This window comes from Bidens hawaiensis, unplaced genomic scaffold, assembly GCF_021521415.1.
Source record: "Bidens hawaiensis isolate Kalapana, Puna unplaced genomic scaffold, B.hawaiensis_p1.1 tig00006085_1, whole genome shotgun sequence".
NCBI lineage: Eukaryota > Viridiplantae > Streptophyta > Magnoliopsida > Asterales > Asteraceae > Bidens > Bidens hawaiensis.
In genome coordinates this window covers 1,084,586-1,102,283 of record NW_027491404.1, presented here as the reverse complement: position 1 = coordinate 1,102,283, position 17,698 = coordinate 1,084,586, and the positions used below count along the sequence as shown (strand labels likewise).

At 37.0% G+C, this 17,698-nt stretch overlaps 2 protein-coding genes and 1 long non-coding RNA gene across 3 annotated transcripts; all 3 read right to left on the bottom strand.

The window, feature by feature from the left end:
* Window positions 1–1,249: 1,249 nt before the first annotated feature.
* On the bottom strand, window positions 1,250–2,102 carry LOC143631498 (uncharacterized). Its single transcript, XR_013153368.1, has 3 exons — window positions 1,913–2,102; window positions 1,746–1,820; window positions 1,250–1,645 (listed from the first exon to the last, which is right to left on the bottom strand). It is a non-coding gene; the product is annotated as an uncharacterized LOC143631498 (long non-coding RNA).
* Window positions 2,103–2,677: 575 nt separating this feature from the next.
* Window positions 2,678–7,245, bottom strand: LOC143631483 (uncharacterized). The gene is made up of 8 exons (XM_077100246.1): window positions 7,240–7,245; window positions 6,650–6,813; window positions 3,867–4,026; window positions 3,529–3,796; window positions 3,333–3,423; window positions 3,102–3,244; window positions 2,923–2,935; window positions 2,678–2,822 (listed from the first exon to the last, which is right to left on the bottom strand). Exons 1-8 carry the CDS (start codon window positions 7,243–7,245, stop codon window positions 2,678–2,680), a joined length of 990 nt encoding a protein of 329 aa, XP_076956361.1.
* Window positions 7,246–10,495: 3,250 nt separating this feature from the next.
* LOC143631497 (putative WRKY transcription factor 17) lies at window positions 10,496–11,737 on the bottom strand. The gene is made up of 3 exons (XM_077100256.1): window positions 11,167–11,737; window positions 10,865–10,993; window positions 10,496–10,788 (listed from the first exon to the last, which is right to left on the bottom strand). The coding sequence occupies exons 1-3, from the start codon at window positions 11,667–11,669 to the stop codon at window positions 10,641–10,643; spliced, it is 780 nt and encodes a 259-aa protein (XP_076956371.1). The 5' UTR covers window positions 11,670–11,737; the 3' UTR covers window positions 10,496–10,640.
* Window positions 11,738–17,698: the final 5,961 nt, after the last annotated feature.

The following is a 17,698-nucleotide window of genomic DNA, read 5'->3' as shown; positions in this document are numbered from 1 at the left end:
CAAATTCCTAAACACCTGAAAATTTGTAAAAACAAAACAAAAATTAATTAAAATTAATTTAACATAACAACGTGTTTAATAATTAATAACATCTAAGCGTGGTTACTAAGTCTAAAAAAATGTTGTCAATATAATTCTTTTATTAAATCTATGTCTAATATCTAATGTAAAGTATTAATATATTACCTTCTACTTCCTAATCGGACAACAAACTTTCGGAATAACAATCATAATAACTTTGATAATGTAAAAAGGTCTTTAACATGTACTACTTGTATTAAATATAACAACAATACGAAAAGAGTTATATTTTACCTTAATGTTCGTCATCAAACTCAAAATTGTCGGGAAAATCTTCATAATCACTCTCATAGTTAGAACATTCTTCTAACCATTTGACCTTCGAACTAACCTCAGCTTCCACCTCAAGATGCGCAAGTTCTTTTCTTGCATTTGCTAACTTTAACACGTCAAGCTCTCTCAACATCACCAAATCATCACACGAAAATAGTTGTTTCGACTTAAAATTCTTATACTCTCCGGTCTCGAACCAGACAACAACCTTGTTTTGATAAGGGTAAAAGAACCACTCCCTTACATGTTCATAAGATAAAGCCTCTTGATAAAGATCATGAAAGAAATTATGTACAGAAAATATTGGTATGGAAGGAATTTCCAGAAAAATCGAGGTAAAATAATTTTGGAGGATAATTAACATTAACAAACGAAGAGTCGTTTATTTTAAAAAGTTATTGGTATGGGCCTAATGGAATGGGTTTTTTCTATTGGATCATGTTCAAACTTTATAAAATTAGCAAATATCTATAACAAAATTTTTATAATTTAATAAATAATTTCTGTTACTGATTAGCTACCAAATTATGATTCTGAAATCAATTTGATATAAAGATATAGTTAGAAATAATTATTAAATAACATTTTTTATTAATTGTAACGTTTAGTTTATTATTTAAAAAAAGTGGAATTTCCCACCAGTGTTTTATAATACTTATGAACATTATACATGTTTTTGTATTTAGTTTATAATATAGTCAACTGATAAGTTATGTAATGCATATGAAACATATGATGGTATAGATAAAATAAAATGTAATATAGTAGGATAAATTCAAGAACTTATGTTGCTTTAGATTAATATGAACATATGTTGTTTTCAAAGTCAGACCTACAACAGCTAAACATTAATTTAATAAAGTTAAATAAAAACTTAAATATGATCACTCAACCAAAGAAAATGAAATTGTTCATCTCAACCAACATTCAAAAACAATCGTTCAATGTAAACAAAAGAGAAAAACCAAACATAAAATATCCAAAAATCTCAAAAAGGCTTAACATAAGTGTAAACCGACATAAATGAAAATGTTCACTTAGATTACTTCTCCACTTTGGGAGTTAAAAAGTCTGCTCCTTCGCCTGACTGACTGGTGGTTCCCATCTCTTCGATATTCTTAGACTTCAACTTAGTGGCCGACATGCTAGCATCATCGTCAACTTCAAAAACTTCAACCAGTTTTCTCTTCAGTTTATCATCAGAAGACGTTGACGTTCCTTTTGTATCAGTTGCCAAATCCAGAGGCTCAACATTTGAACTTGGAGTTTGATTATCTCCAAATTCAGAAAGCTGTTATTAAAAAAGCATTATTAATACACAATCATGTTACGCATCTTTCTGTTAAATATATTTATAAGTTTGAACGAATATATTAAAAAAATATCCATACCTTAACAGAAACAGAACCGGATGACTAGAATTCAGAAAGAGATGCTCCCAACGTTAAAGAATTAGAATCTGATTGCTGATAAGACAAAAATGGAATATCAACATATGTCAGTAGAAATAATTATGAAATATAATAAAATAAAAAAATATTTCAAATTATGTTATTACCAAACGAACATCAAGCCTTTTGTGTAACTCTGTGATAATATTGGTGTCATCAGTAAGCTTGCTTATACCATAGTCCTCGACATTGTTCCTGAAGTTAAAATCAGCCACATCTACCTTAGAAGCGAATCTCTTTTCTAAGATAGAATCCAATTCAGCAGGGAATCCACCATTTTTCACCTTATTCTGTAATAAAATTAGACGATAAAGAAACAAATATAATATCTTAAATCTGTTAAACTTACCATATCTTATATGGATGACTGTTACAATTAAAAAATTATTTTACTTGTAAACAAACCTCATTTTGAGAATCAATCAATTCTTTAGCTGTTTTCTTAGTTAACATTTTAGCATCTCTATCAAAAAGAGTCAACGACACAACTCCAGTGGAATCCTGCACCCTTATTTTGATCTTGAACCTATAAAAGTGTATAAATAGGTAAATTGAAAGAAAAGATATAATTTTACAATGCACTAATTAGACATTTGAATTTGAATTGAATAAATACCTAGGTATAGGGATAACACCTAAAACATTGCATCTTACTGTCTTGCATTCATACTCCTTTCCATCTTCACCATTATTTTCCATGAGCTTACGGCTACAAATATTACACCCAATGTAATACCATTCCGTATCTTGGGAGATTGCCTTAATTGTACCAAGGATAATGATACTTTTAGGTTGCATTATAGTACATGTCGACTTAATAAATATACAATTAATTTTGAAAGATAATTAGGATAAAATAAAGATTGTAATAATTAACTTACAGATATAATGGTACAAATATCACCGATGTTAAAAAAATCTGTTGCTCTCAAAAACTCATCATCAACAGACGACAACATCTTCACCGGAGTCGATTTACGAACAAAAACATCATTGGCATTTAGTAGATCCACCAAACTACAAAATTAAATATTTAATGAATTTAGGAATAAGTAATATAATAATAAATTTACAAACTTAATACATAAATGAAAAGAATATTGGTTTAATAATATACCTGTTTTTGTATTCTTCAATCTCAAATAAAGTCGTTTATAAAGAAACGGCTAACATTAGATACAAAAGAATTCGACACATAAACTTTCTCTAAAAAAAGGAAAATTATAATACTACACATTAGTTTAAGTTAGTGACATGTTAAAACATGCGAAAGTTAAAAACAGTAGACATAGTTACCTTTACCATCAGAACCGGTGTAATACTTAACCCTACCAAACTGAAGTATAACTATCGCATGGCCCTCATCAAAATGTTCAATAACATATTTGGAGAGCTCAAAAACATAATGATCCCATAGTGTGAGATAGACACAGTTTCCACTGAAATTACAGAAGCGTTACAAACAGTCATAAGTATAAAGTTTATTAACCTAAATATGTAATCAAATGTTAGGTGTAATAGTAATACCGTAAATCACATATCTCCATTGTACGCTTGTTTTTGTCCTTCACGTTTGAAGCATTGCTCTTGAACACATGAACCACGTGACCAATAATATCTAACACAAAGAAAAATAAATAAATAATTTATTAACATATTTAATGGAAATCTAAGACTAAAATTATAAATCTATTTATTTGGATGTCAAAAATTTATTTTATACCAACTGTCGATTTCAAAGAAATATCTTTATTGATTAGTGATTCAAAAGAAATCATCTTAAAACCAAACAGACGACCATCAAACTCCTGACATGAATTCATATGTGTGTTTGGTCCCAACACCAATTTGTTGGGACAGTCAATCACACGGTAGTTCGATCCATTTAAACCAACGCTCGAATTAACTATAGTTAGAGTTGAGCTTTCCTTGAGAAATCTTTTGAATCTAAAGATATCATGTTTGTAAACTGTTGCCTGGATTCGATTCTCCTGTCATTAAAGCAAAAAATAATATATGAGAATTAAGATATTTAAGTAAAACATTATATTAAATACGTACATTTTCATCCATAAGCACCATCTCGATCAGAAAATCCTCATTCACATTTTTATTGTCTTTTATGCTCCACATTCTTAAAACTCTAACCTTCAGAGTTGATGGTGATGTTTTTAGAACATCAATCTCATTAAGCATGGTAAATTTTTGATCTTCCTCTGACCTATGAATAAAATAAAAATATAAAAGAATAGAAGAAATTATTTGAAACATAAACAAAATGAATAAAAAGGGATGAGCTTACATTGTTGGAGAATTTTTAGTTATGAATGCTATGTTAATGGCTTATGTGAGTACCTAGATATTTATATAGCAGAATGTATAAACCATAAATTATGGTAAACGTATTATCTTTAGAAAGTTTCTAAATAAAAAATGAAACGAATTTTAGCGGTTTATTGTAGGTATACTTATTCCAAAAATAAAAGATATATTATATTTATAAATTTTAAGATTATTTTATGGTTAACGGAAAAAGTCAATGAAATCATATATTCTTTACTTAATTATTAATTATTGATATTATTGTCAATTTGAAAAAAAATTGTTTGTTTTTAAAAAATCACAATTATTATTTCAAAACTTTCTAAATTTATAATCTTAACAAAATTAAATTGAGATTTCACAATGAAACGTGTTTTTTGAAAATATTCCTTAATATTTTTCTTAATTTAGGATTATTTTATGGTAAACGGAAAAAGTGAAGGGAATCATAAATTAGTTAGTTAATTATGTTATTATTGGTTCTTTGAAAAAATATTCTTTGTTTCAAAAAATCACAATTATAATTTAAAAACTTACTAAACTAATAGTCTAAACAAAATTAAAATATCACATTTACTATTTACTAATTTCAATATTTATGGTTCTAATTATTTTATTTTATTGTTAGATAATTTATTAATAAAATCAGTTACTGAAATCATTAATTGTTTATTTAATTACTTAATCATTGTTACTATCGCCAAATTTAAAATGATTAGTTTGTTTTACAAAATTACAATTATGATTTAGAAAACTTACTAAACTTATAATCTTAACAAAATTAAAAGTTTCTGTTATTTGATAAAACTAAAAATAAAGTTGCCGGAAAATTAAATTAGACGGAAATTAGCCGGAAATCATAATTAACATCGAACAAATAAAACAATTATAAATTTAACACAAATAGATCAGAAGATTGGTCAGATAAAAATTAATTAATTAAAATTATATTTCAATAAAATACAAAAACCAACGGGAAAATAAATTGAACGGAAATTAGCCGGAATTTCAAATATAAATATTTGAATAACAAAAATATAAGAATAGGTTAGTCGGAAAATTTATTTACTGAGACAAAGAAAAAAAATATAAATTCTACAGAAATATATAAACAAATCGGAAGTTTATTATGGATTCAAGGAAACTTTTGCAGGAAGAATAAGTGGAAATCATTAAACAAAAAAATTATTTACTAACCCGAACAATCAGTAAACATCAGTAAACATAAAATAGGCGTATGACAGATTTTCCTTAACGATTGACAATAAAACAACTGTATTTGAAAAATTGGATTGATAGTTACCTTCAATATAATCATCTGATAATCAAATCCCACTATTTTGATGTATCCAAACGGTTCGAATCCAAAGGTCACAAATAGGGCTTGTATTGTTGATAAATAATGAAGAGGTTCCATGGTGGATATGAACGACGAATGTAGGATTCATGGTGGATATCAAAGGTAGAATAGATTGTAGATCTCGCCGCCGGAATTAGGGTTGGTAAAATCATCGGGAGATTAGAGAGAGAATCGATGGTGGAGTTAATTTTTTTTGTGAAAAAAAAACCCGGGTTTTGTTTAATTGTCAATATGGAGACCCAGACATGTGGTGCAATATTAGACAATCTGAGATAGGAAACTGCTGACTGGATTGCCAATGTGGACAGCCTAGTTGAAGGCCATGTGTCCACATTGTATTGATTTAATAGTATTTAAATATGAGAAATCCGCATTTTGTCTCCCTGGTATATGGACCAATTCGACAGGTTTGACATTGAAAATGATTTTGTGAACTTTGGACCATTGTGATATTTGGGCGGGTCATTCTGTCTCCTTGCCGTCAGTTGACCATGAGTTGACTGACCAAAAAACGTTGAAATTACCGTTTTACCCCTGAGCCTATAATTAATCCTAAAACTAAATACCAACATTTCGTGTAAAGGTGGGGTTCGAACCCGAGACCTCAGGTTTAACATCCCACCAAAACTACCAGTTAAACTAAGTTAGTGTTTAGTATAGCTATACAACATAAACTATATATTATCACTTTTATCACTTCATTTTCCCCAATTATAATTAGGGTTCCTAAGTTTTAATTCCAGAAAATTAATTAACACAACTTATACAGAAATATATATAACTGGAAATATATATATATATATATATATATATATATATATATACATTATAATATTTTGCACAGATGATAGGAATGTTGGTATCTAACACTAATTACACAAAGACGGATTGACTAACATCGTCTGTAGACTTAAGACAGCTAACATCATCATTCTACAATCTAAGGTGCTGTTTGTTTTTCCTTAGAAGCACTTCTCCACCTCTTTTGTCTGCACTGAGAAGAGGGCGCGCAGACGTTGGGCTCTGCAGTGTGTTTGTTTTTTCGAAGACGTTTCATTAAAAAACGTCTGCCGCCCTCTTCTCCCAGAAGTGTTGGGATTATTACTTATAACCTCTTCTACCATTTTATTTCATCGATCATCATCTCCTCCTAACCCTAAACTCCTCTCCACTGCCCCATCCGGGAGCTCCACACGCCACGCCGGCTTCCTCCACACCGCCGGCTTCCTCCACACGCCACGCCGGCTTCATCCACGCCCCATCCGGCTTCCTCCACACCGCCGCTCCATTCACCACGCTGCCGCCGCTGCTCCGGGATCTGTTAATCTGTTAATCACACATTCACATTCGAATCTAGGGTTCATAATCATGATTGTGAGAACACCTTTACCGAAGAAACGACGGCCTGAAGCCACCGACAGCCCTAACTCCGATGGCCGTCTGCTCATCTTCGAGGACCTGCCGGAGCCTGAACCTTCTCATCAACACTCCGATCAGATGCTTTGCACTTACCAATGCCGTCAGCTGGTAATTAATTATTAATTACTAATTACACCGTTCGATTCGTATTTATGGCGCTTTTATTATGTCATACTCCTGTTTCCGAATTAAGATAGAGATTTTAGAAATTAAACATAATAGTTTATAAATTTATACAAGATATGGAGTAGTTGTTTTTGTTTTGGTGTTTATTAGTAACCTAGGGCTTAATTTGTTCTCTTCCGCAGGGATTTGGATCGTTTTGCTAAGTACATCCATAGTAGAATTAGGTGAATGCTTGTTATAAGCTTTTTATATTGGTTGTCAGTTGTTAATTGCAAAGCTGAAATGGAATTTGTTTTTAGAATCCTAAACTGAAACTAATTTACTGATGGATAACTACTATTTTTTGTGTTTACCTATTTTTTATTTATATTTCAGTTTATTTAAATTTCAGCTTATTTTAGCAGTCTGCAGATGTTAAAAAACAAACAGTCTTCTTGTTGCAGACTGCAGAGTTTTGGTCCACCTCTTCTGCTACAGATGTTGGCAGATGTGGTTTCGCAGTCTTCTGACATTTTACCTCTGAAAAACAAACAGCACCTAACTATCCTAACTAAAAAGTTAGGGTTTACACAGAAGAATCACAAGTATAGAATTAATTGATAAATAACAATTGTAGTGAATCCATCCATGACCGACGGTGACTCCAGCCATCCAGACGACGGCGGACAAACAGGCGATTCGATGATAGTTGACGGCGGCGGCGGTAATAATCGATTAATATTGTCTGTGTACCCGGGCGGTCTGGTAAGTCGTGCCGGTTACGGGGACGGGAGGGTGGAGGTTATGAGGTTGATGATGAAATCATTAGATCTATCTCCGATCTATCTCCGGTAGAGAGATCCGGCCGGAACGCCGACGATGTGCGGGTGATTTCAGTTAGCACGACCAAACCTGCATCTCTCATCCGACAAGTCTACGATGATGCCGGACGTCGTGAAACCTAACATCGCCGCCGTCGCGACGAGGGATGATGGTGAGCAGCTTAATGATGATGATGATGATGATGATGATGATGATGATTAAGAGCCAAATGATGATGATGACTATTACTGCTTTAAATCTTTAACAAGGCTCTTAATGATGATGATGATGATGATGATGATGATGATGATGATTAAGAGCCAAATGATGATGATGACTATTACTGCTTTAAATCTTTAACAAGGCTCTTAATAATGATGATGATGATTATTAATGGCATAAACAACTGATATATTCCAGGTACGTTATTGTTATTATTATTATTATTACTAACATATTATTACTAATATTATTATATTTATTATTTATTAGAAGAAGATTACTAAAATACCCTTTAATGTTGGTATTATTACTATAATACCAACAGTCAACTGACGGTGGGAGTCAGAAGAACCTGCCAAAGAAACACATGGAGTCAAAGTTCGCAAATTCTTTTTCAGTTGTTATTCCATCTCGCGACGTTATTTTCCAGGGAGACAAAATGCAGATTTCTCTTTAAAGATTAATAACTAAAATTTTTACTTTTTCAAAATTTTAGTACCTTTATTTTAAGGAAAATTTCCAAATTGGCCCATTAGCGAGCCAGATTTTATTTTTGTCTTTATAAACAAAAATTTTTAGAAATGTTTTTTTTATAAACACGTCTTTAACGACATGTTTGGCGTTAACGCGTGTTTCATGGCATGTTTGACCTCAACGTTTTTTCACGACCTGTGCATGTACCTGAAAGTAACCGTACCTAAAATTAGTAAATTTTGGTATCCATACCCATACCCGAATTATATGGTACGGGTACATGTACTTTGGGTACGGTACTCACTTTGGTACCCATTTGTTCTTTTTTTATTAAATAAAAATCTCCACTAAACTATGTATTTGTAACAGTACGGTACCGATAATCAGTGATCTATAATATAAAAACCGTAATACCATAACCAAAACTGTAATACCGCAACCAAAACATAATACCAAAACTAAATATGAAACAAATCAACCATAATATAAATGCATTCCCCTTTCCTTTTCTTTCTTTATTGCTTCATCAATTTCTATAGAAAAACAAGAGAAAAAGTTAATACATGTTATTTAATTATATACATAATTACACATATATGAAATGAAAATATACAAATACACATTGTATGAACATACACATGTAGATTGAGAATGAACTTATTCAACTAATATATATTATGTTTTGAAAATCCCGCTTAAAAGTTAAGTCATGAATGTTGAAAACTTAATAAAAGCCCTTACATATTCTAAACGGGTACTAGTACACGTAATACCCGTACTTTTACCCGTACCTGTACCCGAAAGTACTTGTACCTTTAATCAGTAAATTTGGGTACCCATTCCCCTATCCAATAGACACGTATGGGTACAGGTTCGGATACAAGTGCGGGTACTGAACAGATACGGGTACAGGTATTCGGTAAGAAAATCTCATACCTAGTCTCTAACACGTATTTCACGATGTGTTTGGCCTATTTTGTTTTTGTATTTTTAATATTACATTATTGTAAGTAACTGTACTCATATTTTGTTTTTCTTTTATAACTTTTAATGTATAAAGTTATATATAATTTTGAATATGCGGTTAAGACTTGTTTATTTTTGTCTACATGTTGTCATAAATAAATCAAAATCGAGTCGTGTCAGATTTATAGCGAAATGTTCAATAAATGTTTAATAATATTTGACCAAACTCGGTTTTATGTAAAGTTCATACCAACACGTCGATAAAAATAAACACGTCTCAACGGTATATTTAAAGTTTTATACATTAAAATTTATATTAAAATAACAAATGAGTAATATTAATCATAATAATGTAATTTTAGAAAAACAAGTAAGGACCAGGCATGTCGTGAAAGACACGTTGGAGGCTAACACGTTGTGAATCACCCGTTTGGTGGTCAAATATGTCGTGAAAGACACATTGAGGCCGAACATGTCGTGAAAGACGCGTTGAGAATAAACATGCCGTCAAAGACGTGTTTAGGCTAAGGGTAGTGGAGCTTGATCCACCCCAAGTGATCTAATATATCTACGACACGTAGGTGTTGACGTGACCCTTGGATCAAGCCCCAGAGGGTGTAATGAGGCTTGATTGTTCCACCCCATGCCCAACGGCTCTTTGGAGCCCCGTGGACCGACTCACCCCGCCATCCGCGCCCCGTTCACGTAAGGGTGGTAGTGGTGTGTGCGGCTGACACGTCGTTCACGCCTCACTACCCTCAGCCTTATAGAAGACATTTTTAAAACTTTTATTTACGAGGATAAAATGAAATTATCTTTTTATTAATAAATCATTTTAAAATTTTAGCCTCATTTTAATATGAGACTGTTCTGGTACGCTTATATAGACTTTTAGGTATATCTTTGAACAAATTGAAGTTATATTCAACGTCATTTGATTTTTAAAACAGCGAAAATTGACTTAGGATACTATAAAGAGAGACCAATTCCCATTCATACTTTTCATAATTTACATCCACCACAAAAAATAAAAAAAGAAAAACCTAAAGTCTAAAGTAATAATAAAGTCTGTTATGATGGCCTGCAACAATTGACTATAGAAAGCTGTGTATTGTGGGCCAATCCCTTCACTTTGACTGTACCACTCATCTGGTCAAACCTGTCACTACCTGCCGCTGGTGGTGAATATGTTCTCCGGCGTACGTCACCACCAGCATCTTCGAATCATCTACCGCCACCTCCACACTCTTCCTCGCCGGACATCCTTTCCCGTTATTACACTTGTAATAAACTCTGCACATTTCAAATCAATATAAAATCAATATCTGTATACATATATTCCATAATGTGTTTAATCCAAGTAAATAACCTAGGGTAAATTGATCCGTCAATCCTCTTCTCGCCGTACTTCTTCCATGAATAATCGTCGGCTGGTACGCTTGTGACCTTAGATCCGGTGATCGGAACACGTTTTATTTCACGTTTTGACGCAATATTCCTGAAGAATAAACAAAATTATTATTAATCCAAAAGCCTAATGTAACCACACCATGATATTATCCACTCCATCATTTCTCATGGATTTAAAACGTGTCATGACAGTGAAAGTAAAATAATAATAATAATAATAATAATAATAATAATTAATTAATGTAATTATTATTTATGTACCTTCTCTTGCAACAGTGGCAGCTGCTACGAGAACCGAGGTAATTTTCCGATCTAGATCCGTGCAACGAACCCGACGGCCGCTCAGCGCGGCACCTTTTCCGGTGAGACGACGGAAGCGGCGGTTTCCTCGACGAGAAGGCCGGCGTGGGAGCCACTATACCTAAACCGGCAAACTGTTTACCGTTGGAAACACTAGCTTCTTCTCCTCCAGCTAACGGAGATAACAACGAAGACGAGTTCGTTGACCTTGACGAAGACGACGTCGTATCCGTAACCGATTTACTAAACGAGCACTCATTTGACCGGAAACAAGCTGGAGCTGACTGTGTGGAGGTTGACGGACCGTGAGAATCGGGGAACGCCGGTGACGGTGACGGACCACGACGGAAGCGAGCGTGGCCGGTACGGTTGACGGAGGGTGAGACGGTGAAGTCGTGGTTGGTTAAGTTGAAGATGCGGTTGAGGTGAACGGCGGTTTGTGCTCCGACTAAATCAACGGCCATTATTATTATTATTGGAATGGTTGAAGAGAGAAATGGAAGTGGGGTGGGTAGGAGTTGTTATATAACTTACTTAAGGGAACCAGCAGTCAAAAGGAGATAATATGGTTTGACCTTTTGAGATTCAAATAGAACAAAAGACTAGTTGCCACTTGTGAGTCGTGACTAATATTTTAAATTAAAGTTTTAAATGGTTTCATCCACGTATTAAAAGGGTTCTAATATAATTTTTATTACACGCAAATTGGAATTTAAGACCCTTTCTTCTTATTTCCTTTTCTTCATTTGGTGTGTGAAAAGGTAGGTCCCAGCAGAGCCCAGTTGGACCCGCAAGACTCACCTTGAAAAAGGACGTCTGCGCAGAAACCAACTGGATCCGCAGGACCAACCATGCTCAGAGACGTGACGTCCTTACGCGCAGTACGCAAGCTGTTCCCGCTGGAAATGCCTCCCAATGATGAAGGACTCTGCCTGTTCCCGCAGCTGCGGATACAAGCCATCAGGGAAGGCCACCCGCGCAGCAAGGCTACACGCACAAGGCACTTAGCTCTCAATCACTCAGTGTCACCTGAAGGAATGAGCAAAGCCGGGGACAATCCCGCACAAAGGCGGGAGGGGGAATACTCCCGCCCATAAGCCAGTCCGTACGATACGGGAAGATCTTCTGTACTGTACCTGACGAGGTATGGGCAAAAGATCTGACTAAAGATACGACAGCTTATTGACAACAGTACGGCGAGCAGCATGCTCCTGTACTGTATGTCACTATTAGCCGCTGCCTACTCACCAACTCCTGTCATACCACGTGCATAGCCGGCAGTTGGTGGAAAAGGAATAGTACACAGCAGGCCTGGTCACTATCAGCCGCTGCCTACCCACCAACTACCAGCAAGGCACGTGCGTAGGCCACAGTTGGTAGAACAGGAATACTATTCAGCCGGCCACACCTCCTTGGAAACCTACCTGCGGCTATAAATACCACAAATTGTATGACCATCTCATCTTATCATATCTTATCACATTATCATCATATTATACCTGATATCTGCTCTAGCAATCTCTTAATATACATTTATATTTAAAGAGCAATCTAGTCTGATTCTCACGCCGGAGGGTGGTCATAAGGAGGAACCCCCCCCCCTTCTCAGTGACAAGCTCACGGTGTCTGTTTTGCAGGTTATCAGAAGAACCATCTTTGCCGGGTCTAACCCCTCGTGGGAAACATCTATCTAACCCCCAGGTTACCCGTAATCTGTCCGGGGTCCGGTTAGTGTTTCTTCATTGGCGCCATCCGTGCATAAAGCTAGAACTTCATTTTTCTCCAGTTTTTTCAAACTTCTGGAAAGATGGTTAAAGAAACTCCGGTAACCACAACCCCAGCTACTGGGGGGAATACCGGCTACACAGTTTTTACAAACACTACCCCGGTTACCCAAGCCGGGGCAAGTGAAGTAAATTTTACGAACACTACCCCAGTTACCCAAGCTGGGGCAAGTGCAGTAAATAATCGCTCACTGGGGTTCACCGATACCCAGTTAGAGAAACGAACAAGATTCCCCCGCCAAACACTCGATGAAGTTAAGGCATGGGCGGAGGCACGTCAAAAGGAATTCCAAGCTGAGTTGGACGAACGCTTGCGTTCCGTCCAACAGGCTGACGAATTCGAAGAATACTCGGACGATGACTCGGAGGAATCCGACACCGACGCGAACCCTCGCCATAGGGCAAAAGGGAAGCGTAAGGAAACGGACTCCCAACCGAGAAGGCATTTTGGAGAAGCCTTCAAACCAAAAAACACAGGTGGAAGTCCACGTGACTTCTCCAAAACATTCAGACCAAACGTTGCAAATGCGGGAACGTCCAAATTTGCAAGGGACATTGCGGAAGCAATTGCCCCAAAAAGTGCCAAACAAATGTCCAGCATAGGCACATATAATGGTATATCTGACCCAGATGATCATTTGAACAGATTCATAGCGGGGGCAACCGTCAGTAGTTGGACGGAACCTACGTGGTGTTACATGTTCCAAATGACGCTTGTTGGGGCTGCTAGAGCGTGGTTCGATCGTCTACCGGTCAACCACATCTACGACTGGGCAGACTTCCAACAGAAGTTTAGCCAACACTTCAGCCAGCAAAGAAAGTATACCGAGGAGCAATGGACAATCCTCAAATGCATTCGAGAGGAAGATGAATCTTTGCTAGACTTCATCACTCGCTTCAACTCGAAGAAGCTAAGTCTGGGTAACATTAGCGAAGATCTTGTTCGCGCTGCTTTTATTCAGGGCGCGAACGACCCAGAGCTCATCCGCACCTTAACGGGTAAAGATGGCATGCCATCCACATGGGATGCCATCATGACAGCAGCTAAACGCTTTGCGGAAACGGAGAAGCAACTGGGTAGAGATCTCCCACAGAGCACAAACCTCTACACCCAGAAAACAAGAGAAGACAACGTCCTTACCGCGCGATTAAACAAAAAGCGAAAGCTAGGCATTTGGCAGTCAAGGGTAAACTTTGACACCTCATCCGGCTTGCAACATCGGTTAGGCGGAAGGGATAACGTACAGTCAAACAAGAACTCCAGATGGACGCCGCTCACCAAAAGCGTCACCGAGATATTCGCCACTGAAGAACTCCCATGGCCAAAGCCTCAAATAATCCGACATCGTCACAATGCTGATCGGAGCAAATACTGTGACTTTCACAGGACAAAAGGCCACAACACCGAAGAATGCATAGACGTAAAGGACATGGTCGAAGCATTTGTCAGAGATGGGACGCTCGCGCACCTCGTGGCGCAATGAACGCTGAGCAGGCTGATGCGTGTAGAACCCCAGCTGGGGAAAACACGAATAAAAATTCCAGCTTCAATGTGGAGACTACATGCTGCGTAAAGAACGAGATCCCGAACCAGGTGCGTATCGGCTCGATGGCACTCCCATCCCAACAACATGGAAGGGAGCTCAATTACACAGTTTGCATGTAGATCAATTCCAAATTTGTAAAGAAAAGGCCAAGAGCCACTTCTAATGGAAATGATTCTCCTTAGAACATCGACGCTGATGATTTTACATTTATACTTTATAATTTATTCAACACGGATATGCCGGTTTTCACCGCATAATTACGTGGAAAGTCGTTGGTTGGGGAAGGCGGCAAAACCCGCATAAACCCAAAAAACGGCAAACCTTCACGCAGGTCATTTAAAGGGGAAAAGTTCAGTCATCCCACTAAATGAAAGTGTCGGTCTATCCGCATGAATCATGATAGAGGAAACTGAACACTAACCTATTAACAACCGCGCGTCGAACGGTTAATTTATTCAACACTAATATGCCGGTTTTCACCGCATAATTAAGTGGAAAGTCGTTGGTTGGGGAAGGCGGCAAAACCCGCATAAACCCAAAAAACGGCAAACCTTCACGCAGGTCAGTTTAAGGGGAAAAGTTCAGTCATCCCACTAAATGAAAGTGCCGGTCTATCCGCATGAATCACGATAAAGGAAACTGAACACTAACCTATTGACAACCGCGCGTCGAACGGTTAACTTATTCAAGAAAATTTCTAACAAAAGGATGAGGAAAACCTACACACAGGTCAGATATAGGTAAAGTTTAGCCATCCTACTAAGTGCAAGTGACGGTCCTACCCGCACAATCACGAAAGAGGAAGCAAAACTTCATACCTATTATTTACCACGTTCAAAGGTTAACTCATCCTAAAGACTTAGAAATCTCAAGAAAGATGAGGAAAACCTTCACGCAGGTCAGATGGTAAAGTTTAGCCATCCTACTAAGTGCAAGTGACGGTCCTACCCGCACAATCACGAAAGAGGAAGCAAAACTTCAACCTATTATCTACCACGTTCAAAGGTTAACTTATTCTAAACACTTGGAAAATTGCTAATTTAAACTAAAGTATGCAAGTCATATAACGTTTATAAAGCAAGGAATCCAGAGAAAATAGCGGTCTTACCCGCACAAAGATTTATATTTCACAATGATTCATTACAAGAATGGCCGGGTAACTACCCGCCTACAAGAAAATAAATCTATACAAGCTAAATCTATCCTAGCAGTGGGAAGGGATCTTCAGGATCAGGCTTCAGGGCCACTTCCACTTGGACCAGCACCGTCAGTAGAGCGTGGCAGTTCAAGGAAAGCTTTAAGGATAGCTAGCCCATCATACCCAAAGATCAAGCAGGAAACTCGGGAATTTCTGCAAGTGACAAGGACTTCCGTGGGAAAAATCCCCATGGAAAACCTTAAAAACCCCTTTTCAAAACCCTTTGCTTAAGTCCAAAAGTTCACCTCACTTTATTAAACACTCATGAGAAGAACATTGGACTGGGGGGACTTGAAGAGGTAGGTCCCAGCAGAGCCCAGTTGGACCCGCAAGACTCACCTTGAAAAGGGACGTCTGCGCAGAAACCAACTGGATCCGCAGGACCAACCATGCTAAGAGACGTGACGTCCTTACGCGCAGTACGCAAGCTGTTCCCGCAGGAAATGCCTCCCAATGGTGAAGGACTCTGCCTGTTCCCGCAGCTGCGGATACAAGCCATCAGGGAAGGCCACCCGCGCAACAAGACTGCACGCACAAGGCACTTAGCTCTCAATCACTCAGTGTCACCTGAAGGAATGAGCAAAGCCGGGGACAATCCCGCACAAAGGCGGGAGGGGGAATACTCCCGCCCATAAGCCAGTCCGTACGATATGGGAAGATCTTCTGTACTGTACCTGACGAGGTATGGGCAAAAGATCTGACTAAAGATACGACAGCTTATTGACAACAGTATGGCGAGCAGCATGCTCCTGTACTGTATGTCACTATTAGCCGCTGCCTACTCACCAACTCCTGTCATACCACGTGCATAGCCGGCAGTTGGTGGAAAAGGAATAGTACACAGCAGGCCTGGTCACTATCAGCCGCTGCCTACCCACCAACTACCAGCAAGGCACGTGCGTAGGCCACAGTTGGTAGAACAGGAATACTATTCAGCCGGCCACACCTCCTTGGAAACCTACCTTCGGCTATAAATACCACAAATGGTATGACCATCTCATCTTATCATATCTTATCACATTATCATCATATTATACCTGATATCTGCTCTAGCAATCTCTTAATATACATTTATATTTAAAGAGCAATCTAGTCTGATTCTCACGCCGGAGGGTGGTCATAAGGAGGAACCCCCCCCCCTTCTCAGTGACAAGCTCACGGTGTCTGTTTTGCAGGTTATCAGAAGAACCATCTTTGCCGGGTCTAACCCCTCGTGGGAAACATCTATCTAACCCCCAGGTTACCCGTAATCTGTCCGGGGTCCGGTTAGTGTTTCTTCAGTGTGTATAATGGTTATGTATTCTGATTATAACGGTGTGACTAAGCTAATTACAACATCGCCTCAAAGTTGTCCATGTAAGACAATGTGTTCACATTGTCCAAAAAAGAGTTTGTACGTGTTGTTTAAACTTACTAATATATGAATTAGCTTTACTAATATAATAGCATGTACAAAACATTATGACGGTGCATTCAAGTTGTCAAGATGACAAGATCTCAATCATGACACAAATGGTAGGAAGCGTCAAAATGCGACACAAGTATTTTAGGTGAGGGTATTAATTTCTATACAATTTCGTAGCAGGTTACATAAGGACGTATTAAGTTATATATAATCACCGAACATATATATTGTAATTATGTATCACGTGTATATAATCGCATAACATAATTTAAAGGCATAAACATCCATATATATATATAATTATGTATCAATTTACATAATTGTGTACATGCTATAAAATAATGTAGCAAGTTATATAATCTCATATATTATTACACACCATGTTACATGATAACATAGTGATTAATTTATTTTTTTAAACTTTGGTAATACTTATATACTGGTAAATCAGACTCGAAATCATAGGTTTATATACGATACTGGATTGAGAATTGGGAGAACAACAATGAAACTTTCTGATATGAATCGATCTAATGCTTACTATATGGTCCATGGATAT